The sequence below is a fragment of the Pezoporus occidentalis genome, unplaced genomic scaffold (assembly GCF_034315485.1).
Source record: "Pezoporus occidentalis ecotype Australia unplaced genomic scaffold, CSIRO_AGI_Poc_V1 ctg12, whole genome shotgun sequence".
Classification (NCBI taxonomy): domain Eukaryota; kingdom Metazoa; phylum Chordata; class Aves; order Psittaciformes; family Psittacidae; genus Pezoporus; species Pezoporus occidentalis.
In genome coordinates, this window is record NW_026912994.1 from 7,425,728 (window position 1) to 7,451,742 (window position 26,015).

Here is a 26,015-nt window from a genome sequence, read left to right on the forward strand (position 1 = left end):
GTGGAAAGCGGCCGCGACCACACAGCTGTGAGAGGGGTGAAGGAGGGGGGGGAAGCGGTCGGGTTAGAGTCGGTGGGTTCGGTTTTCCCGTTCCATACCCTCCCTGTACTCCCCTGCCGAAGTGAGGGAGCCCCGCGCGGCATGAGGCGGGTTGGCGGCGGGAGGGAAGCGGCTCTCCTCAGGGCGTGCGTGACGGCCCCGCTCGTGGGGACCGAGGTCCTGGGGGCTCCGCGATACCGGAGCGGAGGCCGTGGGGACGCTGAGGTGACTCTGTGGGCGAAGGCACCTCTCCTTCGCCGCCCTGCTGGCGGGCAGTGCCCGTCTGCCGCCACTTCCATCTCCCCACCCCTCCGTGCCCGCGGCTGAGGTGATGCCGGCGGCCCTCGGGCAGACCTCTCACGCTGCCCGCCCCGTGGGGCCTCTCTCGGGCGGTCCTGCTGGAGCCCTGCGCTGCCGGCAGAGCCGGTCCCGCTGCCCTCGGGCACGAGAGGTGACGTGAGGGAGTGTGAATGGGGCTTTCTCCATGTTTGTTTCCTTTCTCAGGGGAAGACCTGCGGCCCAGGCGCAGAGCGGAGCGTCAGCTTCCAGCCGCTTGTGCTGGAGGTTTGGTGGAAGTCGTGGCTTAAGGACCCCACACATGCACCGAAGCAACTAAACAAGGGAAGAGGCTTAAATCGATGGTTTTGTGGGCTTCCCCCTGTTTCCTATGGCCAACGCGCCGAGCGCGGGGCTGGTAGCTGCCGACCCCCGGGTACTGGCCTTAGCTGCTCAGGTTACCGAGAGCAGAGAACAGGACATCCCCCTGCTACTTCTAAAGCTAAAGGGTAATTAACGCCTTTTCTAAAATAAAAGGATGAGGCAATGGAGTATGGACAGTCCTGCTTCCTTCTGCCTCCTTAAAGACAGAAGGTCTTTCTGAGAATTTCTGACAGGGCTGGAAACTCTGTGAGATTGATAATACCGCTTTTCCTGAGTGTGTTCAGGAAAGTTGAGTGTTCAGCTGGGCATTGAGTGGCATTTGGCTTTGTAACAATAAGAAGGAGATGCTGGGGAGCAAATGGAGAGGAAGTCTTTTTCTCCTCAGCTGTCACCGTGTTTACAAGACCACTGCTGATGCGGGAAAGGATGTTGCACATGATCAGATCACTTCTGCCAGTACTTCTGGAGTGCTTGTCAGTATTCAGTTTTTAAGTCTTAACATAGAAATGCAATCACAAGCTCCTGTGTGACTCACTGTCTTTCCTTTTGCTACATAGCCACTGCTTATGGAAACTGTAGAAACAAGTTAGGTCCTGTTCTAAATTAGGATGTAATTATGAGGAAGCTATATGTTTCACAGTGGTTGTGGTTTCTTTTGGCATAATAAATTCATACAAATGGGCTATATCCCAGGTAATGTATGTTGTCCCAATTGTCATAGAAGCTAAAAAATGGATTGTACCTGTAGGAGTGAAAAATGTTGGGGGAAAACGTATGCTGCTGTTAGCTCTTTTAGAATTACCTTAATCCTGGATATGTGTACACATAGATTTTGGAAAAAAAAAAATAGTCTTGCACATCAGAATCTCATGCTCCTCTTTGTCTCTCTCCTGCTTTCTTCCTGCAGGAATTTTAAGTAGTGCTTCCTTGGGATCTGAAGAATCAAAAAAAATTAAACAAGATATATACAGTTATGATCTTACTCAGTACTGCATGCTGGTCCTTAGACAAGACCACTTTCAGCTGCATGGAGGCTGGGCTACTGCTGCCCAGCTAGCAGAGATACTAAGGTAAAAAAATGCTAAAAAGGTTTCTTCTTGTATTCTTTCTGGCCTTTCATCTTGCTCTTTTTCTTTTCAAGCTGTAATATAGTGGCTCTCATCCAGAACAAGGCTTGTTGTTCAGGAAAGGCGAGGGTTAAAGTGCAGGGAGCAGTCAGGAGCAGAGGGGTCATGCATAGCCTAATTGGTCCTGTTTAATTCATTCGCAGTGTTTTATTGAGCTGGGTAAACTATTTGGTGGGAACACTTTTTGTGTTGGCTTTACCCTTTTTTGTAAACAGTGCTCATCAGTGTCACAGTTCTTACCCAGTCACTGCTAATTTTGAACTGCAGTTATTTTAAAGAGTTTGTTCACTTAGATTTCATCTTGCAAAAATCTTTGGTGTGATTGACTCACAGCTTGGCTTCACTCTATTTAAATATGTATTTAGTATCCTATTTTATTTATCTATTTACATTTTCAACATACAAGAGGACCCAGCTCATACAGACTAGATAGCTTGATGTAGTGATAGGGTGAGAATGGCATTATTAAATGTAATTCATAGCTAGTAAATAAGACAACTTTACTTAAATCCCCAATGATCCAGTCTCATTTTCAATGTCAGGAAAAACAGTAAGTTTTAAATTTTCCCCAAGTTATGCTTGATTTTGGCTTAACTAGGGAGCAAAATTCTAAGGCATGAAGCAATTAGGCAACCAGCTCTTATTTATGCCATGCGTGCAGGATGAATTTTTAATACCAGGAATTTGCAGTAAAAGATGCAAGATTTATCACCAGAGTTGTGTGATAGATACTTAAATAATCCCCTTTAAGCTATTTCAGTTTGCAGAGAAAACTGAAATTTATTTTGGTTATAAAAATGTCCTTTTGTAGCTAGATGAATCTCAGCTTCATGCCCAGAATTTGCTTTCTGAGCCCTTTGGTAAGTAAAGCCTTATGTGTGTGCATTCGCAAAAAGCTAACCAAGCCTGGGGAAGATGTCAGAAAGCAAAATTCATAAAAAGTTAGGAAGATTTTGTTCTTATTACACTAGTAGCAGTATGCAGTACAGAATTGAAAAGCTTCCCAGTTGTAAAACATGCAGTTTCTTGTAAAAAGCCTTCCAGAAATGACCATCATGTTTGCTGTGAGTAAAATTAGAGAACTGAGATCTGAGGAACTGATTTGTAGCCCATGTGTATTTTTCAGTTAGAGGAAAGTTCTAGACAGACTCACAGAAGTTTTTGTGGTAATATTTTTCAATGCCTATTTTTATTACCTGATCTGCACCCCTGCATCATCAGCCTGCCTTTATCAGGTTTTTTATCTACCTTTTTGTTTTGCTTTTTTTTTCTCTTTATGACCATTAGAGCCCTTCCCTAACACATGGAACAAGCCTGAACAGATCCTGTGAAGCTAAAAGAGAAAGTGCATTGGATATTTTTTAAACTTGGACATGCTGTAATAAGTAGCAATATACTCGCTGTTTACAGCCTGCCACTGATTCCTCTTCCTTTTGAAGCGGCTACCTTGGAGCCAGTCACAGCAGTTAACCATTGTTCAGTGTTGAATTGACCCATGCCAGTGAAGCATTTATTCTCTGATGACGTGACATTCATTCAAAGCTGTTCAAATGGTATATCTGGACATATGAATTTGTTCTGAATTGAACCCTCAATTCAGGTTGATTTTTTTTTTTTTTTTTTTTTTTCCTTCTTCTCCCTCCTTTTCAGTCATTGCTGTGTAGGACTAGAGGTGAAAGAAGATCCTGAAGAATTTCACAAGAAATTTCTTCCTTCAGCTATAGACAACCTGCTGGTTTTGGGAAGACGCCTGCAAGCACGATTTATCCGAGCGATCAAGGTATTTAAGTTCTGTAGTTAAAAGAGCAGAGAACCTCTGTAAACCTTCCAAGGTTTTTGTATAACTAGGGTGTTATTCTAGAGACACTGTATTATGAACATTTATTTCCCAGAAATTACAGTATTTTTTTTATGCTGTGGTGCTTCGGAACTGAAATAAGTCATTGTGGAGCATATGGTCCATTACATGTGCAAAGCTAGTTTGGTACCGTACGTTTGTTTAGAGAGTTTGGCTACTACTTTCCACCAGTTTTAAAGGTAGGAGGAAGAAATGCAGTTATAAGAAGCATACTAGAATTGGAGTAGTACAACAGAGAAAAATGCATTACAAAAGTCAGCACTACAGCCATGGTAGTGTCTTTTTAACTTTGCATATAATTAGTTCAGTCTTTGTAAGGGCTCTGCTCCTACTGCTTTATTCAGCTTTACAAAAAAATGTTTAGGAAGTCTTTAAGATTTTAAATCAGATTTGCTGAAGTCTGCTTTACCGTACAATTTCTGCTGCCAAATTGGCAAAAAAATCCCACAATGCTTGTTGCTTCCGAACCTGCACTTTGGAAGCCCCAAAGGCAGACTTTGTGAATTTGTAGATTTGGACACTTTCTCACATTTCCTTCCCTGTATGCAGAGAAAGGTTTTGCCCAGCGAGGTTCCCTCATCCTTTTGAAGCATTCTGAATTGCAGAATCAGAAGGAGGGACAACAAAAAAAAAAACAACAAACCCACAAATAAGTTAAATAACCAATCTCATGGATTCTGATAGTTTCTTTTAATATCCCTGTTTCCCTGTATTATCTCATTTCTTGGCTCACTGGTTTCTTGCACTTAGCCCAAATTTTCCTATGGAGTATTGTGATGGACACCAGAACCACAGTTAGTTCTCAGAAAGTATCAGTAAAGTAACGTATTTTCTGTTAATTCAATACTTAAAAGTCCATTTAGTGCTTAAGAAGAAAGCTTCCTGAAGAACATCCCAGGAGACTCAAGTCTTATCCGCAATATGTAATTTCCCCCACACTTTCTTATTATGTCTCATCCTGCCTGCTACTTGAGTCATGCTTGTGGGCAAAGATTTCTTTTGAATGCAAATACAGTCTACATTATAATTAGTACTTTGGCTTTTAAACCTTGTGGTCTCAGAGGTGACTGGGCACCCAGACTTGGTGCTTGTTCAGTGGAACTTTGAAATCCCACTCTACCAGTAGAGATCTGTAGTTTATTCTGCCCTCGTTTGCTTTTTGTACAAGCCTTTGAAGTCAAGGGAAGTACTGGAATAGCTTTCTGAAACTGACGTGTTGCCAAAACACAGAACAGATAATATTACAGTTTATTACTGTGATTTTGTATCTCTCATTGTCAGTAAGAACCAAATGCAAATTTAAATTGTGACTGATGGCTGGGACTTACAGAATGGATCTAGGAATAGGCTTTCCAGAGTTTCATTTGTGAGCCTGAATTAATGTGGGAGATATCAGGCCAAGTGCTCTGTAACAACATTTATCGGCAGTGTAGTACTATCAAAAACCCCTTTGCAGTCCCACACACCAAGATTTCATAGTTCCAGTGGGTCACACGTGGAATACAGACTCTGGACTGCGCTCTTGTATGTGTGTTCATGTGTTCAAACCAGGACTCTTCCTGGTCATTTTTCCAGTCCAGTGTTATCACAGGCCAGCACATAACATGGTTTAGCAAACTGATCAAAACTTCAGCTTAATAGTGGTTTGATGTTCGCTCCCAGACCTCCAAGGAGGAGGTGCTTCTGAAGCCTCGCCATGTCAGTTTATAGGAACCTTTTTCATTTTTACTATGTACTTGGCCACTTTGTGCTTTAATCTTAAATAAGATTAAAACTTAAATAATATATCTCCCACTTTGTATTAAATCTGTAATACATTTCTACTGTTCTGTTATTTGTTTTAGCCCTCCTATGCTATCAAATGGGTTTTTTAAGGAGTAAACAAGACTTCTCTCTCCCTGTTGTGACTTTTTTTCAGGAATGGATGGTTTTTTTTTAATATGATTATGTTGTCTTCATTGATCTCAGGCCTTGAAGGAATCATGAGTTTTGGGATTTTTTTTGACTGATTCACACAGTTTCACCAACTTCATTTGGGAATTTGAAGAAGTTTTGGCCTCCCAATCCTTGAATCATACAAACCTTCCCACTGCATCAAGCTGAAGTCCTCAGTGAAGATAACGTACACATACATGTTTTTACCTACTTGTGTTTTGCTTAGGATGAAGAAAAACAGGATTTTTTACGCTGGTTCCAAATAGTAACTGATGCCACCTGCTGGCTGGTCGGTGGGCATATTCAACTAGCAGCATGTGGTAAGGGAAAAGTAAACCCATAAAACACTTGGAAGTTTATTTATGGCAAATACAGGTATCAGCAATTAATCTTAAGATAATTCCCACCTAGTTTTCTAAATTGGAGTGGATGTTAATTCAATTTCTTACAGTAGTCCACTCAGCAGAAACAGCAATATGGAAAATGGCTAAGGTCCACTAAAGGGAAATACTAAGGAGTTTCCCTTCTAGTATTTCAGAGGCAAACATTAAAAGTGTTTCCTGTAATTTTCCTTTGTAATTTTGCACCTTAAAAATAGTTTCCTGATAAGATACAGTTCATCTTATTACCTGTGTGTGGTTAACATATGCAGAAATTTGGTCAGAGTACGCTGCTGGCCCTGAAAAGGGGAGAGAGTTGAAAACAAATTTATGAAGTTGCTACCACGATGGGAAATTTTACAGATACTTAACAAACTTCACTATACATTTCTGACCAAAATAAGCTTTCAGTTTGACCAGTGTTAAGCACACTGATTTTAAAAAGCAGAATTTGTTGTTTTTTTTTTTTTTTTTTTTTGATATAGAGCAAAAACCTAAGGATCACAAGATATGTAACTAACTAAAAACACATGTGGCCAGAAAGATTACTAAATATGTATACAGTGATACACTGGAATTAAAAAGATGGTGCTGTAATGACATCAGTGGACTTGCGTTAAATAAGCCTGGTGTAACAAACTGTCGAGGTTGAAGTCCTTATCTTTTCTGTATATTGTTGCCACAGTGATAATTCCACTGTTGTAATAAGAAACTGGTACTCATGTAACATAAAAGGTTTTAAAGCTTTTATTCCATTGCAACACCAGTGCCTGAGGGATATCCAAAGGCAGAAAAAACAGGGCTTAACATGTTTTTTGGATGTTGAAGTAGTTTACTTATGCCTGTAAGTTTCACTGTAAAAATTGTAGAAGAGGGATTTTGCTCCAGAAAACAGTATCTGACTTTACTTGCTGTGACTTGTGTTCCATAATAGTTTGTTTGGTATATGGTATTTTCAAGTCTGGTTCTGATTGAGTGATTTCTTGTTTACTTGGTTTTGGTTTGTTTTGCTTTTGCAGTACTGCGAAATGATCACTTCCTGCAGTTGTTAATAACAGATGATGTTGAAACAGCAATTCTAATGATGTCTGTTTTACACAATCTTTTGAAGGTCAATAGGTTAGTAGTTTTCATATCATTGTTTTCTTCTGAATTTTAAATTTAAAACTCAGTTCATTACTGTTTGGTAAAATAGAATTTCTTCATGTACAAGAACTGTGTTGGGTGTTTTCCTCAGTCTTTGTTGTGGAAATAGAAAAAAAGAAAATAAAAGCTATTTTCTTTATTTTGTTAAATTGAGGGAATGGGAATCAGTTGATTGAAACAGTAGTACTGCCTGCTTTCGTCAGATTGCTGGGCCAGCTAGCTGGGCATGTGGGCTTGTTGAATGCCTGACTTACCTAAATCAAGTCACTGTTAAAAAGCTCATAATTTTAATTAACACTTCAATTCTACTCCATCTCCCCCTCCCCTTTTCTTTTTCTTCTTTAAAGTTCTGTCTTGCTTCAGGTTGATAAAGAGACCCTTCACTCTGTTTTGGATGAACTTGTTTATAAGCTTTCGGCTACCACCAATCCTGTCATAGGAAATGCTGCTACAAAACTACTATTGGTGGTGGCAAAATTTTGCAAGCAGCTCGTGAAGTTACTCACAACTCGCTACAAAGGTTTGTAAATATACATGGCACCAATAACTTGACCTCTTACGTTCACAGTGAAAATAGAAAGATGGAGGTTTCCCATCTCATATGGGAGACATACTCGTAAGTACCTGCTACGTATGGAAACTGCAGTGCCGTGTTGGTGTTTTTTAATCCCTTCTGTTCATTTTCATTGTAGTTTAAGGTGCCACACCTCTTCCTGTTTCCTAGATTTATTGTCTTCTGTGTATTGAGGACTCTGCATGTGGCAACTTGTCTCTTAAAGCTGCTGTTCATAGAATCATAGAATAGTTAGGGTTGGAAAGGACCTTAAGATCATCAAGTTCCAACCCCCCTGCCATGGGCAGGGACACCTCACACTAAACCATATCACCCAAGGCCTCGTCCAACCTGGTCTTGAACACTTGCCAGGGATGGAGCATTCACAACCTCCCTGGGCAACCTATTCCAGTGCCTCACCACCCTAACAGGAAAGAATTTCCTTCTTATAGCCAATCTAAACTTCCCCTGTTTAAGTTTTAACCCATTACCCCTTGTCCTGTCACTACAGTCCCTAATGAAGAGTCCCTCCCTGGCATCCTTATAGGCCCCCTTCAGATACTGGAAGGCTGCTATGAGGTCTCCAGGCTGAACAGACCCAACTTTCTTAGCCTGTCTTCATACAGGAGGTGCTCCAGTCCCCTGATCATCCTCATGGCCCTTCTCTGGACTTGTTCCAACAGTTCCATGTCCTTTTTATGTTGAGGACACCAGAACTGCACACAATACTCCAGATGAGGTCTCACAAGAGCAGAGTAGAGGGGCAGGATCACCTCCTTTGACCTGCTGGTCACGCTCCTTTTGATGCAGCCCAGGATACAGTTGGCTTTCTGGGCTGTGAGCGCACACTGCTGGCTCACGTTCATTTTCTCATCAACCAACATCCCCAGGTCCTTTTCCGCAGGGCTGCTCTAAATCTGTTCTCTGCCCAACCTGTAGCTGTGCCTGGGATTGCTCCGACCCAGGTGTAGGACCTTGCACTTGTCATGGTTAAACTTCATGAGGTTGGCATCAGCCCACCTCACAAGTGTGTCAAGGTCCCTCTGGATGGCATTCCTTCCCTCCAGCCTATCAACCGAACCACACAGCTTGGTGTCATTGGGGAACTTGCTGAGGACGCACTCAATCCCACTGTCCATGTCAGTGACAAAGATGTTAAACGAGACCGGTCCCAACACCGATCCCTGAGAGACACCACTCATTACTGGTCTCCAGCCGGACATTGAGCCATTGACCACAACTCTTTGTGTGTGGCCATCCAGCCAGTTACCCACCGAGAGACATCAAATTGATGTCTCTCCAATTTAGAGACAAGGATGTTGTGTGGGACATCACTTCCAACTTGATGGTCTTCTTTCTGTGTAATGTTCTGCATCTTTTTTTCCTGTGCAGGTTGGATACTGAGAGATCCTAGTAGCGGGGTGCCTGTTACTGCCCCAGTAAGAGCCAGGTATCAGACATCTGCCAGTGTGCTAGGGCTCACTAATCCAGAACCATCAAAGTTTTACTTAAAGCCAACTTCTGTTACAGGTCTGCCAATATGATAGGTGCTTTTCTGTTACTGAGATGACACCTGTGGTTTTATATCCAAGACTGGAATGAACTTTTCCAGTAATTCACAAAATGGGTTTATTATTTTGTCTCAATGCCTTTAGATGAGGAGGTATATCAGTATGGATATAATTTGCTCCATGTTATTCATTAGTTAATGAGGTGTCCCATTTACTGTTTCTGTCTCTAGCCTAGCAGGGAGATCCAGGAAACCCCTTTGTCCTCTGTCATGCCCTTGGAGACTAAAAAAGAAGCTTTGATGTTTGCCGGGTCTTTTATATTCTGGATGTTATTAATGGTCAAAACTACTTGTGAGGAGCCTCAGGTCTTTGGGTACAAGGACAGTGAGAAGTGGGTATGCTAGACAAAAAGGGCAAATTCCCTTTTTTTATGTTTGTATTGACTATTTATTAGGCAGTACCAGCCAGATAAACTTCTGGACCAGACTGGCAGCTTTCCCACCCTTTTGGCTACAGAATTGAAGGAGGAGAGCTTCCTATTGGTATGAAATTAAGTATAAAGTGCCTAAATCTAGCTTCACATTGCGGCTCCACAAGAAGGTAATCTGATCATCCCAACTGTAGCACGCTGGCTGGTCTGAAGAAATGCACGTCTCCATCAGAGGCTTATGCTTTATTTTGCTGTAGAATCACAACATGACACAGTCATTCAGAGACAATTTCACTTCTGTGCACGCATCCTCTTTCCATTAAGGAAGACAAACAAAAAAAAAAACCCAACTTTTTTTTTTCTTTTTTGTTTTCTTCTTTACTGTTTTCTTTTAAAGTTAGAGTCCTTACGTTAGTTTTTTACTCAGGCTTTGGAGTCCTTTGGATAGCTTGAGGAGTAGCAGCAACAAAGAAAGCATTACAGCTTTTTCACCAGCTGGCTATCTCCGTTGAAGTAAGTTGGCTCTACATTGGCTCAGAGCTGTGGGCAGTGTGAGGTACTTCAGTGCAAGCTTTCAGTGGCAGCCTGCTGGAGGTGAGGACATCACCTGACTCACATCTCCAAGACTAGCATGGTCTTTACAGACCCATGAGGGTCTGGTCCTTATGTCTGTGTGTGTTGACACAGCTGAGAGGCACACTTGAGGTCTCCCTGTCAGGAGCTGGAAGGTCTGTATGGCTGTACTTCTGTACAGAAACTGACATATGGTTGCATCAGATGCATAGGACTTCTGCCTTGTGTAGCCGGGCTGTGCAGAGCTCAGGCAGCAGTAGGGGCACCCCCTGACTCCATTTGAAGTCTCACCTGTTTCTCTTCTGAAGAAGTTAAACTATCGTTGTCTTTCCAAAATGGTGCATGTGTGATAGAACACATTTCTGTTTGTGTGAAGGACTTTGTGCTCCGTATCCAGATTCATGTATATAATTATACGTGTGTGTTGGAGTTGTCCAGTTTATGCATATGCTTATGACAGTGACTTGAAGATGGAAAAGCTGAATCTGCAGTTCTTTCAGGAGGCTATCCAAACATGTCTACTTCTTGCTCCCTTTCCTTTTACATCCAACTCCCTATAGACCACTCAGCCTCTGGGATTTGTGTGATACAAAGCTAAAAAGCACATGTTACTGTCTTTTTGTATCCTCTGTGCAGCACAGAGAGCACGCGTGTGTGTGTATTGTGGGGGGAGCACAAATGTCCTTTTTAGCTACTGCAAACCTAAAAAGCTGTTTTGTCTCAGGGATTGGATGCACATGTATTCACATTTAGACTGAGCTATGCAGATAAAACATCAAAGAATTTCAGTTATAAATAAATTTTTATTATGAAAAATACAAAAGCAGTGCTAATAAAACCCAGCACTTGCATGGTACTTTGCATCCTTGTAGAACCTTAAAATGACTTACCTATAAGACACTGAAAGTACATTGATAATGTAGCTGCCAGTTATGTAGACACAAGAGATAGTGCCGTGGACATACAAAACTATGGTCATGGCATTATACTTCTCTGTGATGGTTGCAGCACCAGATATTCATTGATAATAACCTGCATTGAAACACAAAGATGAGTGATTGATGATGTTCAGCTCTACTGTTCCTGTGCACATAGAATCAGATTTGATTTTTTTTACTTGAAAATTGGTGGTTTGAAATCCTGAAAAGAAAAATTCACCTTAGTATCACATGCTGCTTCTCTCCCTTTCTTAGGATTAAAAGGGCTTTTAAGTAAACAGTGGACTGGCAAAGGATTTGACAGGGATCTAAGTCAACTTTTGGATCTGCTGTACTTGGAACAATCCAATGGAAAAGGAGAAATGCAGGTGCTGAAGTTTAATGAGACTTTTATATGTGAAATCCTAATTACATGTGATTTATGTATGTTTAGAATGGATTTACTCTATCACTTTGACACTTTTCAAAGCCTAGTTTATTTTTTCACTATACTAATGGACTTTAAAATTTCATAGGTATTTTTTTCATGCTGCAAATGTGACATTTTTCCTCTGCCCATTCTCCAAACTTGTCTTTCTGCCCTCTCTAGAGAAGGTATTTTGATTGAATCACCATTTGAAATATCAAGTGTTTCAGGTGTTTTAAATACAAATTCCTAACATTGGTTAATGCAGCTAATACGTATTTTATGTTTCTGCTGTAGATTCGTTTCACACAGAGAGCATCAATCCAGGTAATCAGATTAGGTGCCTGTAGAGGAATACAGGGTTCAGGATAGCAACTGTCTTACAAGACCTGATGTTCCTCAAGCTGTTAAAAATACTAAATTTGGATGCATTTGAAAACTGGGATTTTTTTGCCAAATGTTGAGATTGTTCCAAATACATAAGCATTAACAGTGGTTTTCTTATGCAGAGAAAATATTCTACCAACTTCTTTATTCATTTCAGAGGCAGCATCAAGCAGCTTGTATAATCCAGGCTACGTGGAGGGGATTTCAGACAAGAAAAAGGTTGAAAAAACTACCCCAAGCCGTGACTACTTTACAAAGAAGATTCAGGTAAACAGTATGATTTTGTAAAAAGCACTAAAGAGAAGGATTAGTAGGAAGGTTTGGTTTAGTTTTTCTCAGGTTACAGAGTAACAGGAAGAATTTGGCTCATGTAATCCAATGTCCTTTTTGAAGTAGGGCTTACCAAGAATTCCTTCCTCTTGAAGATGCCTTTTTCCAGTCAGCTGTTATTTCTGAAACATAAAGGTAACGCAATGCCAATATGAGCTGTTTCACTACAGATTCTTGTAGCAGAAACATCCGAAGTGTGCTTTTCCAGCAGGACCAAACTGCCACTTCTGATGCCAAAAGCTCCAACTGTCCCTTCCCCAGGTGCCAAACTTCTCTGTGAAAAAAACTTGTGTCTGTGATGCTTTTATATGTTTTCTGTGTATTTCTGGCACATGGAAAACTAAAAGCTTGCCACTCTGTAGCATTGGATTGCACTAAACAGAATTAGAGGATGGTGTACTGGTAGTGGAATAGTTAACTTGTTCACAGTTAACTTGACACAAAATTCCACCATAGATTGAATGTGGAGCAGTCCTAGAATTTCCAATCTGCTATGCCAGAGTGCTGCAGAAACCAAAGCCCATAGTGCTTGCCTAGTACAGTGCTTGCAAGACCTTGTTCCTCATTAATATTTTAAATCTCTGACTCTCAGAAGTGGGGTCATTTCAGTGACCTAGAAATAGTATCCTCTGACTTGGAGCACCAGGGAAGAATGAAGCTACGTAAATGATTCTTGTCTTACTTGAAGCAAGTTTTCAGCAGTAATGTTAGCATATGTTAGGCTAACTCCTGAGAAATGTAGCATGAATTTAACGTAGGTCAAGGGTTCTAAATCAAGTTCAGATTCCATAGCAGGTTTTTTCAATCTTTTTTTGCATATATTGAGCATTACCATGTCAAAGCTACATCCTAGTAATCAATCACTCAAATCACATTGCATTATGATCAAGGTGTTAGAAAGCAGACAGTTATGATTTGTTGTCTAGACTGGCATTAAGAAGATACTGGACTATCTAGGATGTCATCTTTAAATTCTGGAAGGTTTGCAGGGACAAGCATTGTGCCTATGGAGGGCCACTAGCTACTCCAGCTTTTGTGCTGGAATACCAAGGGTAACATCCTTGTCACTCCTTTCTAGTGCACCATACACTTTGAGGCAGTATTCCTGCCGTCATCAGGCACCTTTCAAGCCTGCAGTGAAAAATCAGAGCCCAGAAAAATTGGATGATGGGCTAAAACATACCATGATGAAGCAGAAGGAAAAGGGTGGTGAGGCTGTCGGCAGTCAACAAGCTACTTGACTTTCCTGTGTCATGTTTCCAGCATGCCTCTTAAGTAGTTCTTGAGTCATTTAAATGGGCTTTTGAATATGTTTGTTTAATATTGAGAGGAATAGAAATGTATTCATATCCTTGCAGCTGTGTGTTTATGGCTTAGTCAGTCCCAGTGTACTGAGTAAATACAGTAACTGTACCACTCTAGTGTTGGATTTTTTTTTTTCTGTCTAGGTCAAAGCTGCAGTTAGTGTTATGCTGAAAAATAGTGTAAGTATGACCTCAGAAAAGCTTTCAAGAGGTTCTTTTAAGAGTGAGGGTTTGATTATATTTACAGATTTATTTTAGAACAAGTGTGGTTAAATATCCCTGAGGTTGAAACTCCAGACTTGGCTCACCTGCAGCTGCAGTGGAACATCTTAAACTCCGCATGTTATATTTTAGAGGGATGATCAGAGGGAGGCTGATCTGTGCCATGAACTACTGAAGGAAGCTTGGATCTTATTCTCTGTGTGTTTTGCTTCTGTTCAGAGACATTTCTCCGTCACGGTGTGGTGGTGTGCGAACAAATATGTCTTATTATTGGGAGGAACAGAGAATGAAGAAAAGCATGTGTTTTGCAGATTTCACAGGAAAGAACCAGTATCAAAGAAACATTTGAATACCTGGCAGACACTATTGGTAGTTTTACAGATGCACATCTGAGAAGTTCATGAAACATTCTTGTAGTTTCCTACCTAGTGGAGCTGATAAAAATGTCTAGGAGAAATTATTAATGTCATCAAGAGTCCTGTCTGAGCCTGTGACATCATTCTATTTAGAAGTGTAATATGTGCCTGCCTGGATTAAAAATGCGAAGATTTACAGCTCTAATTCACACAGTTGTGTTGGCTAAAATTTCCTGAAGACCGTTCTGATGTAATCACATGTATCATGATCTGTCTTGGTAGGTAACTGTGTGGGCACACTTCAAGTCTGCATTACTGTCCTAAAAGAATTATGGTCTCTTAGTTCATGCTGGAGGTTCTTTTATCAGTTAGGGCCAGAACTTTAAATCCAGATCATAAATTTTACGCAATAGCTTCCACCTCACTTTTCCCCACCCAGTTGCAGAGACTCAGGAGAAAGTATGGTTGGGGAAAATTATAACTCAATTTATACTATTGATGGGGAACTTGCAACTCAGTAGTACTGTGAGTCTAAAGGTATGTGACATGCAGCAATACCAAATTTGTTGGACGTTAGTTCTAGTCTAGCCTTTTTAATCCTTTCTGGCACCCCTTAGGCTTGTGCTCTGTCCATCTGTCCTCTTTCCTAGTGCTTCAGGTGCTCCTTTCATAGTCTCTGCAAGAATGCTAGAGGAGAGCAGAACTCAGGGCTGTGGGCCCAGTGGGGTTGCTCAGGCCTTGAGTGGGCAAGTGATTTTGCTGCAATAGGAGAAGAGGAGGGGTCACATCATTACCTTATTGTGGGGTAAACTTGTAAAGTTTTACACATGAAGCTGCTAATGAGGTCAAGTCCATTGGGATGAGAAGGGGTAGTGAAGGGAAGGGGAGTCCTGCCTCACAGATCCTCATGTGTCACTGAGATGGTGTTGAATTGGTCTCAGTAATTATGGGTACCAATACATCAGTATAGTTAGTATTAACATAGTGGTCTATATATTAATATGTTAGTGTATATATAATTGATATACAGGTAATTTAAACACTCTAGGGACAGTTACAGAATTTTCAGTTGTCTCATTGGTGAAACATCTGCTGGAGCTTTTCCAGTGGCAATCACAGTGGGGCAACATCCTAACATCAAATTGCAACAAGTAGTACAGAGCAGGAAAAAATCACAAGAAAATTCTTCCCTGGTGTTCTGTTAACAAAGTTGATGGAGAAAATGCATCAGTCTGTCTTTTCTGGAGAAAAAAAAAACCCTCCAAATTGAAGAAGTGAGCCTTAGCAGCAGCATTCTGATCTCCCCTTGCAGTCAGTACAAAAATCATAGTATGATTATGGAAAGCAGGTGCCATGCATGCTGATGGATGCACTAGGAAAGGTACTGGGGCACATGGGTAATGTTGCTTTACCTCTTCCTCAGATGATGGAATCAAAATTGTTGTTCTATTTTGTGCTGGCTGTGAATGTCCCACATGGAGCATCATTCCCTTCAGTGTCCTTAGAACTTTATCTTAAGTAAAAGTATATCCTCTGATTTGATACAAGGTTTTGTGACTGGCTCAGAGTTTTTCATGACTGTAGATAGTGTGGTGATTTGTTAGCTTGCAGTTGATTTCTCATCATTTGGTTTGGTCCTGCAGCCAACAGCTGGGATGGCAGATTATTTTGTGGATTTCCTCCCTCGATGCTGGACCATTTAATACAAAGAGAAAGAGAGATTCTTTTAAGGAACATACAACTTAAGCTAATTTTAATGTGTTTGTGTATTGCAGAGCCAAACGGGAACAGGAGCTGCAGCATTTGAAAAAGCAGAAGGAAGATGAGGCTCTAAAACTGCAAATGCAACTTCAGAGACAGAGGGCCATGAGACTGTTCCATGAACGACAGCTGGCCTTACTGAAAATAATCCATGCCAGTATGATTTATATTTAAACTATATTAGAAGATTAAGTTGTCTCTGTCTCCTTAAGAACAGTTTCTTCAAATTATTTCCTAATCTTGGGTGTATGTTTGCACTGTAGTCTTACTGTCTCTTCTCCTGACCCAATTACTTGACAGAGAACATGCTAATTCTGCAAGGGCTCAGTAACTACTGATCAAGATCTGCTGCGTTCAAAACAGTGCAGGAGAAAGGGAGACCTGGTTTTCTTGGGTTACAAAGCTCTATTGCAGCTACAAGTCTCTGAGACATAGAATCATAGAATAATTAGGGTTGGAAGGAACCTCAAGATCGTCCGGTTCCAACCCCCCTGCCCTGGGCAGGGACACCTCACACTAAACCATGTCACCCAAGGCTCTGTCCAACCCGGCCTTGAACACTGCCAGCTTTTTTAGTATTATCTAGTTTAAATAGAGTAAAAATGTAAGAGATCCCAACCCACAGTCTCATAACTGTAGTTTTGTTACATTTGTAGGTCAGGTAGATAAGTACATGGAGGAAATGGAGGGGAAATCAGCACTAACTATCCAGAGATTTTGGCGAGGATATAGAGCAAGAAGAAATTTCCATCAACAGAGACAATCTCTCAAGGAGTATAAAGCAGCTGTTGTCATCCAGAGAGCAGTAAGTATATGCTTTGTTCTAACATTCTATAGAACTGAGTGGATTATTGCAATGCCTCAGAAAGCTCTGTTTATTCTCTTACTGTTGATGTAGCCATAATTTATTAAAAAAATATTCAAAGGATGACAGTCTAGAGCCATAGGTTGCTTTGACATGTTACACCCTGCGTAGATTACAAAGCCTAATACAGACTTGTAACTAAAATATAAGAGCTGCCACTATGAAATGTAAGGTTGGAATTTCACCATTGTACAGCTGATTCAGTAGTTTATTATGAGTGTTCTTACAATTTCACACTCATGCTGACCATTGTATGTTGTCTTTTCAGCATCAGAGCTACACTTATGCTTTAACAGATGCAGGACTGGAAGATTTTTCTTTCATTAATTGATTACAATTACAATTATAATTACAAACAAAGTGATAAGACAAACTTCCTGTCTGTGATTATCATATTCTCATATATTCTTTACAAAGGCTTGTAAATTCCTGGAAAAACGAAGAAGGAGGAGATCTCTTTCTCCTTGGAAAGATCCCAAGGGACTGACTGATGAGCAGAGACTAGCTTTGCAGCAGAAGGTGGATGACTACATCAAATTGCATCCGGTCTGTTTCTTAGTCATTTCATAATCTGCATTAATGATGCAACATTAAATACTGTAGAGATGAAATATTGTCAGCTTCATAAATTCAAGATAATACATGAGGTATGCATAAATTAACCCTGCTTGTTTGACAGCAAGACACTGAGATATTGGGGATTTAAACCATTAATCTAATAAAAAGGGTCAAAGGAAACTGTAATTGGAAAATTTATATACGTGATGATGGATAGCTTTGGAAAGAGCTGCAGAGGAAGCAAAGTTACTGAGTTAACAATTAAGAATAGGATTTGCATTCCTTTTTAGACATTATTCTGGCCCCAAAAGATTTAAAGTAACCAGCTTCTAATGGTAATAAACTGTTATTCTCCTCCAGGCTTCCCAAATGTCAGAAGAAAGGAGTAAAGAATTACATATGCAGGCCCAGGAAAAGCTGGCACAGTTCCTGCTGAGGAGCAGGCTGGATCAGAGAGCAGCTCAGCGAAGAGAGACGTTGCTGGTTCAGGTCAACACTGATGTGGAGCTACTAATGAGTATGTGACTGTTCTGGTCATGATTTTAATTACCATTTGGATTAAACTAATTTAGAAAGAAAATTAGAGGGAATGGTGGTAAAGCCTCACTTCAAAACTGAAATGTCTTTCTTCCTGTGCCATATGCCTTATCTTGATATTTAGACTTTGTTAGAGGTTACCAAAGCATTGCTACATGCTAAATGTACACACCTGCTTTTCAAGGAACATCATCTTCTTCTGCTAAAAGTCTCTCTCTGATATGTTCACATGAGAAGCAATGGCCCTGTAAAAGGCATTAAATTTTCTAAGGAGGAGATCTCACACAAGCCTCCTCTTCTACGTTTGTTTTGCTTTAGTCTGTCTTGTTGTAAGCAAGCCACTGGTTGAAGTGCTCTCACCTTTTCCAGATAAAGAGGGAAATCTTTGAACTATGAATTCCAAGTCATGTTTTCATTTTCTCCAGCTTGGCTTTGTTTGAAGCAGAATTTGCTCTCGTGCTATCTTAATTCCAGACAAGTAACCCAGAGTGAGAGTGAAAATAGCAAACTGCAGCCACCAGAGAGCACCCAAGCCAGACAAAATCCAGCAAGTTGCCGAATTCCATTATTTAGTTTGTCATGTACTGTGTCATTGGAGCTCATTGCTCCCTGACCAGGCAAATCAGCAACATACTCTTACACTGGGCTGGGTCCCCCAGGCAAGGAGTTTGCTGCACCAGAGCAGTGGAAACACTCTGCTGATGTCAGCTTGCACCAGGAGTGCTGATCCAGCAGTAGTGGCCAGGAGGTCCTCTTTCTCTTAAGTCATACTTTCACAAGAAGTCATTTTGGTGGATGTCACCACTGCACCTAAATGAAAGTCCTGCTTTCTCTTCCTTCCTCTCCCTCCCCCATTATGTATTTATTTTCTCAGATTACCTTTAATTTGGATCACTTTTCCCATCAGGTTTATAATGCAACCGTAAAACTGTGATGCTAGCATAGGGAAAGAAGTGATTTAGAACAGTGGGAAAGTGGGAGGGTAGTGCTGCTTCTTTTTTTTGTTTGAAATATTCTTAAGATCACAAACAAAAACATCTTATTTTTACAGATGCTCCAGGGTTAGCAGAGACCACAGAAAAAGATCTTGATGTCTTTATGAGTCGATCAGTCCCTGTAGCTACCAAGGCAAGACAATCACACAACACTATGCTGAAATACACTCGCTGGCCATGGTGGAAGAAGCTTGGAGATGAGTTTATGGAGGATGATGTCATTCCTGATGATGATCTAAGTGCAGAACTGGGAACTCTATTTATTGGTGGAAGGAAATCCTGTTAGGTAACAGGCAGAAGAATAATTTACTCAACCAGACTCATGGCTTGCACCATGCACTCGCTTGCGTGAGATTTTAAGGAAGAGAAATATCTGAATTCTTAGACGAAGCACTGACAAAGACCAAAGCCTTATTTTAGTGCATTTGACTTCTCTTATTAAGAATCTTATTGTACATCAATAATTAGATCCTATTTATTGTGCTGTGGTAAATAGGATTTATATGCTGCAGTTGTAAATGAGGATATTTTGTAATTTGTATCACTTTAAAAGTAAATTCATAAGCTTTGGCTTTTCAGTTCTTATTCACACTCAGATGCATAAAGAATGATGCCATTGTAAAAGCCTGGGCTTTTATAGCAAGGCCTTTGATAAGGTGGTGTGCTTTGAGATGAAGATGAGTTCAAAACAGACCAAGACACCAACAAGAAGTCAAGCAGTGAGAAAATTAATATGAGCTGGCTTCAGTGTGCGCTCACAGCCCAGAAAGCCAACCGTATCCTGAGCTGCATCAAAAGGAGCGTGACCAGCAGGTCAAAGGAGGTGATCCTGCCCCTCTACTCTGCTCTCATGAGACCTCACTTGGAGTATTGTGTGCAGTTCTGGTGTCCTCAACATAAAAAGGACATGGAACTGTTGGAACAAGTCCAGAGGAAGGCCACGAGGATGATCAGGGGACTGGAGCACCTCCCGTATGAAGACAGGCTAAGAAAGTTGGGTCTGTTCAGCCTGGAGAAGAGAAGGCTGCATGGAGACCTCATAGCAGCCTTCCAGTATCTGAAGGGGGCCTGTAAGGATGCCGGGGAGGGACTCTTCATTAGGGACTGTAGTGATAGGACAAGGGGTAACAGGTTAAAACTTAAACAGGAGAAGTTTAGATTGGCTATAAGAAGGAAATTCTTTCCTATTAGGGTGGTGAGGCACTGGAATAGGTTGCCCAGGGAGGTTGCGAATGCTCCATCCCTGGCAGTGTTCAAGACCAGGTTGGACGAGGCCTTGGGTGATATGGTTTAGTGTGAGGTGTCCCTGCCCATGGCAGGGGGGTTGGAACTTGATGATCTTAAGGTCCTTTCCAACCCTAACTATTCTATGATTCTATGAAGCAAGCATTAGGCAGGCTGGGTGTTAACAGCAGGGTAAAATGGCTAACTCTGTTTAGTACAGGCAAAGTTTGGCCTGAGGAACCTCCATCAGCCTCTTGATAGCTGCAAGGGAAGAAAAAAAATCCATATTCTTAGATTATATGTGTTTTAGCATAGAATCATGTCCCATGCCTTCCACTAGACCAGGTTGCTCCAAGCCCCATCCAACCTGGCCTTGAATACTGCCAGGGATGGGGCAGCCACAGCCTCTCTGGGCAACCTGTGTCAGTGCGCCACCACTCTCATAATGAAGAATTTCTTCCTAATATATCTAATATGTTATTTATATTATCTAATATAAATCTCTAAATATCTTCTTTCAGTTTAAGGCTATTCCCCCTTGTTCTGTCACTACATGCCCTTGTAAAAAGTCTCTCTCCAGCTTTCTTGTAGGCCCCCTTTAGATACTGGAAGCTGCTCTAAGATCTCCGTGGAGCCTTCTCCTTCTCCTTCAGCCTGTCTTCATAGGAGAAGTGCCTTAGCCCTCTAGTCATCTTCATGGCCCTTCTCTGGCCTCATTCCAACAGGTCCATGTTCTTAGGCTGGGGCCCGAGAGCTGGATGCGGTACTCCAGGTGGGGTCCCACAACAGCACAGTAGCAGGATACCAGTACACCAGAAAACCCTACAGTTAAGGGCCAAAGGCTGCTTGCTGCTTACCAAGGTGCCCAGAAAGAAAGGAGAATGCAAGGCTGCAGCTGCGTGGCTGGTACCTGTGCTACTTTTGAGATGAGAGGCTCCTGGAGTCTGAAGAATTAGACTTCACCTCACTGCAGAGGAGGAGGAAGCGCAGTGATTTCTGCTGGTTATACATGGGCAGCAGTACTGGTTCAGCATGTTTGTTTTCCACTCTCTCTAGAAGGTTTTGAGTTTTAATTTTAGCAGAAAAGAATGGAAAACAAATAAATAGAACTAGCAGGCAGAAGCCCAAGCACATTCAGATGCATCTGATAAATTGAAATTAATAACTGGACAGCTGCCAAGAGGAAGAGCTGTGCTCTTGTTAATTTTTTTAATAGAGCTGTGATTTGGAAGGCATCGAATTGGCTCTCAGTTCCTTTCTTGGGGAGGTGACTCCTGGAACAAGCCATTAGGTATGTGCCAGGATACTCGCACGTGCCTGTGAAGTCACATGCTGTTCTGCAGAGTCCTGCTATTAGTTTTCATCCATGCCCATAACAAGACTGGGGCTCTACAACCATGAGAGTGGAGGGGCCAGGGGCAGTCCCCAGGTGCTCCAGGGGATGGATGGAAGCTGCCCCACCGCAGCTGCCAAGCTCTGGCACTGGGAAAAGCCCAACATCTCTGGATGAGCTGCAGCAAGCTGGCTGTTACCTTGCAAATACATGAGTCCACTCTGTCCCCTCACAGTCCCCTGTGCTGACCAGCCATCAAACCAAACTATTTTGAGAGAGCAACCTCTCCTGATATGTTTGTTCCTAACCACCCTCATTATAACAGCTCTTTAGCACAGGCGGATGTTGACAGAAGTGCTTTGATAAATGTACTTTATATAAAGAGGTGAGCCCCCTGGCCACTGTTAAATATCAAGTAAATTATAGAGCCATCTTACCAAAAAGCCATTTATCGTAATGGTCTGCCACTCACTGCCATTGGAGTGGATAATGAACTTCCCCTTTGGAATATGCAGTTTGCTGGATAATGGGTGTTTTTAAGTGAACATGGAGCCTGGTGAAAGGTGCAGTCTTGCTGGAGGAATTCAGGTTTGCTGGGTTGTTTATTAACAGCCCAGCAGCACAAATTTTGCTGCTGCCATAGCAAATAAAAATGCCTCTTCTTGCGTTGTGCTGGTCACCAGGAGATCTCAGTCATTTAAACTGGAAGAGGGGAGATTTAGATTAGATAGTAGAAGGAAATCGTGTACTGTGAGAGTGGTGAGCTGCTGGCACAGGTTGCACAGAGAAGCTGTGGCTGCCCTATCCCTGACAATGTTCAAGGCTAGGCTGGACAGGGCTTGGAGCAACCTTGTCTAGTGGAAGGTGTCCCTGCCCCATGGCATGGCGTTTGGAACTAGGTGGTCTTTAAGGTCCCTTCCAACCCAAACCAGTCTATGGTTCTACGCTCTTCATTTTGCAGACCATGGAAACTGAGGCAAGAAAGCCATGAGGGAACATGCCTCAGCCATATATAATTTTATAACCTGTCACTTGCTCCTCTTACTGTCTCAGGCAAAGCAAGCCAGAAAGGAGTCACTGCAGCATGTCAGGGCAGAGCTGGGAAATGCTCTCAGATGCTAGTTACTGTAGCCAGCTTGGAGCCTGGGCCAAGCAAAAGAGATCCCTGGGCAAACCTGCTGTTCCCCTTCTCTCACAGGTGAACAAGATTTGGCACAGATTGGCCCGTTCTCCTTTGGGGTCTTCCTGCTGGCAATTTATTTCACTGCAACTCCTTTTGGGGATAAAATACCCTTGCCTGAATAATGTGAACAGATGTATACAGCTGAACAGAAGCCATCTCCAGCCCACTACCAGGTGAGCAGTCCCATCTGGGTCACACAATCACACACAAAAAGACTGTAGGAGAGGCCCAGAGCTGAGATAAGTCCAGCCCTGCTCCTGCCTGTCTGCTTGCCATAGACCACAAGCACACCCAGAAAGCTGGGAACTGTTACTCAGGCACAAACATGCAACACAGCTCTGGGCTCTGCCACTGTTGCTGTTGGAGTGACAAATGTGGGGGGCATGCTATGACATGAGAAGGGGCAGCAGTGAAGCCGGAGCTATGAAGGCCGTGGAGCTCAGGTCATTAAATATTGATGCCATCTAAGCTGGCCTGTGGGGGCGATTTAGCTGAATTGCAGGTTTCTGTTGCTCTGATAAATTGGACCAATTTGTCATGTGGTTTTGTTTCTTCCCTCTCTTAAGTAAAGCTATATGGGAGCGTTGTTGCCGCAGCTTCAGCAGCAGCAAACAATTTGAAAAACAAAATGCTCTGATGGATATGGGTAAAAAAGAAGGGACGATGACTGTTCTTCTGGTGAAGGTGCCACCGGAGTCATGGAGCAGGAAGAAGGCAGCAAAGGAACAATAAAAAAATCACTCTGCCCTTCTGGAGCTGGAGAAAAAGCAGTGCACCCTGCTGGTTCCTGCAATGGAGGAAAATTCCTGTTTATGCAGGCAGATACGTTTTTTCTTTTCCTCAGCTTTAGCTGTAACTGGACTCTGCAAACAACAGGATGCTCATCTCCAGTAGAGACACAGGCATGCGCTTGAGACTATGCTGCTAAATCCAAGGGCGTCTCCTGGCTGTAACAGGAGCTCTGAGCTCTCCTATCTGCCGACAGGAGATAGCTCCGATGCTATTTCACTGCTCCTCTCCCAGTTTTCTACTGCTGATTTCCAGGGAAGCAGAAACTGGCACTGACATCTGCTCTCCACCACAGATTATCACATACATTAAGTACAAGGAGAAATGAAAGCTTTCTCCAAGAAGTGAAACTGGGGCTACTATAAATCAGCATGCATCACAAAAGGAGGCAGCTCTTTGTAAAAGGAGCTGCAAAGATCGTTGCAATAGGTCTCAAGGTTCTTTGTGCACAGTAACGCTGGGTCATCCTCCGGGCATCCTTGCGCAGTGAAAAACTTGTTAATAAAGAGATTGTTTACTAAACAAATGATATAAGGGCCCAAATTTACCAAGAGCAATTAAAGTATGGGTGCCTCCTGGCCACTTTCCCCTGCCCTCCCTGAAGGCAGGGATGGAGATGCTCCCACTGCCTTCCGAGGACAGGATGCAATGTCCAGAGCTGCCGTCAGCATACCACAGCCCTGGCAATTCTTCCCAGCTATGCTGGAGGACTCCTCTGTGACATTGAGCACATTCTGTCTCTGCCTCTGTCTTTTCCTTTCCCAGATGAGGCTTATTGAGGAGGCTTTGTGTGGTGCCTTTGTAAGTTAAGAGCCTCAGTGGAGGATGTTGTGTGAGCCCAGAGCCACTGAAATCCCTTTCTACAAAGGTGAAATGGGAGTTTGACAGGCCAGAGAAAGAAAACACGTTTGTATAATCAGATGTTGGACACACAGAAAAAGCTTAGGGTTGGCATGCTGTTTCTTTCTTTCTGAATTCAGTTTTTCTCTGCAGAATTTAGTTGTTCTGTATTTAATTATGTCCTCAAACAGAAGCAATCTCTTTACCTTTTTAATAAAACCCATGAAAGGGAGCAAATCTTATCAGGGAAAATTCGTTTAACATGTCTCACCAATCTAGAACCTGCCTGTTCACAACGAGGTGAACATACACACATACAAGATAGATAGTAAGTCGCAGCTCAATCCAGCGTTACATGATAGAGCCAGTGAACTGCAACACTTAATCCTAGAAACAATCAAAGCAACCATGGAGTTTGCCAAGTCCTTACTGTCTGAAAGTGAAGAGGCATCCAAATTGGCACTGCTGCTCCTAAAATGAATAACAAATTAAAGAGCTTCGAATGCAGGACACAACTCATTTCCACGCTCAGGAGCAGGGGAAAACAGCGGCATTACTATTGCCTTGGCTTTATTCTCTGAGCAGCTCCACTAGTTTCAGTGAAACTGCCCGTTCTGTGTAAAACCTGTGACAGGAAGATAGCCACCAAAGTCACCAGAGCCATGTCTGCCGTAGGAAGAAAGAACATGGAGTCTGTGACCGGGTGCTAGGGGCTTCGAGGTGCTCAACCTCAGGAAGAGCTACCGAATATGGAAAATGAGGGATGCCAAGCCCGGTAAGGGGAGGCCGAGAGATAACCCAAGCCAGGCTGGGAAAGCCCAGGCGCACCCGGCAAGGAGGGGCGCAGGCCTGGGGCGGGACAGCAGCCCCGCTGCTCCCACAGCACCGCACTCCCCTGCGGGGGCGCGCGGCGGGCGGGGCCCCGCGGCCGTTACCCCCACCCGCGCCGCAAGCGCCACCGCCGCGCGCCCGCCGTTGCCGTGGTGACGGGCTAAGCCGGGGCCTGTCTGCGGCGCGGCGGGCGCAAGAGGGGGCGGGCGACGGCGGGCCGGCGGCTCGGCGCTGCCGGGGCATGCACAACAAAGGCAGAAGGCGGCGCGTCCCGGACGGGCTCCGCAGGTAGGCAGGTGCGGGGGGGGGGGGTCTCTCTCGGCTGCCGCTGCCGCCGCGCGTCCACCTCCGCCGTGCCGCGAGGGCAGTTCTCCTCAGGGAAGAGCCACCCGGCGCGCGGAGTGCAGTCTCAGCCCTGGTCCGGCGCCTCACCTTTTGGGCGCGGGGCAGCAACAAAGGCAAATGGCTGCGTGCCGCGGAGGGCTGCGGGGCTGGCGGTGACCCCCGTGCCTCTGCCCGGCTCCTGCCCCCCGCGGCGGGGCAACCGGGCGCAGCCTTTTATGTATTTATTTGTCCGTTGGGTGCCGCTGCTCAGGCCCCTTTGCCTGCCTCGGGTACAGCGGCTAGCTCCGCGCCCAGCCCGGGGAGCGCTGCGGGAGCGCACACGCTATCCACGCTGACGCTTGCTCGCTGCCGGGGTCCCGCATGCCCCCCGCTCCCTGCTTTCGCTGGCTCCTCACTCCCAGCGCTCGGCCGTGGCTCCTGCAGTTGCAGAAGAGCGGCCTGAAGCGCTCTGCTCTGCTGTGGGCGAGTCGTTGGCTGCTGCCCTCCGTGCGCAGCGCTTCGGAGGAACGCCCCGGCTTTTTCTCTCCGGGTCCTAGAACAGCAGCCGCAGGGGCAACTTCGCAAATTGGCGTGTTAGAGCCTTTTAGATGCCATCGGGC

General features: G+C 43.3%; 2 protein-coding genes across 7 annotated transcripts in view; both read left to right on the plus strand.

Annotated features, from left to right (window-relative positions):
- The first annotated feature begins 172 nt into the window (after positions 1-172).
- On the plus strand, positions 173-19,449 carry IQCB1 (IQ motif containing B1). Of its 5 annotated transcripts, none has more exons than XM_062607111.1 (14): positions 173-264; positions 544-824; positions 1,607-1,769; positions 3,477-3,606; positions 5,846-5,939; positions 7,019-7,118; positions 7,493-7,665; positions 11,406-11,518; positions 12,101-12,210; positions 15,931-16,073; positions 16,573-16,721; positions 17,199-17,327; positions 17,700-17,856; positions 18,928-19,449. In XM_062607111.1, the coding sequence occupies exons 2-14, from the start codon at positions 707-709 to the stop codon at positions 19,155-19,157; spliced, it is 1,809 nt and encodes a 602-aa protein (XP_062463095.1). In that variant the 5' UTR covers positions 173-264; positions 544-706; the 3' UTR covers positions 19,158-19,449. The 5 variants fall into 5 exon arrangements, with proteins under 5 accessions (XP_062463095.1, XP_062463097.1, XP_062463096.1 ...); XM_062607113.1 differs by having other exon boundaries at positions 176-272; positions 17,700-17,828; positions 18,928-19,087; XM_062607109.1 differs by having other exon boundaries at positions 177-272.
- Positions 19,450-25,249: 5,800 nt separating this feature from the next.
- Positions 25,250-26,015, plus strand: part of LOC134157776 (uncharacterized) — a 44,896-nt gene continuing 44,130 nt past the window's right edge. The window contains exon 1 of one of the 2 annotated variants that reach the window (XM_062607116.1): positions 25,250-25,359. The gene's annotated coding sequence lies outside the window, so the exon portion shown is untranslated. The remainder of the gene's footprint in view (positions 25,360-26,015) is intronic. The other variant, XM_062607117.1, reaches the window with a different exon arrangement.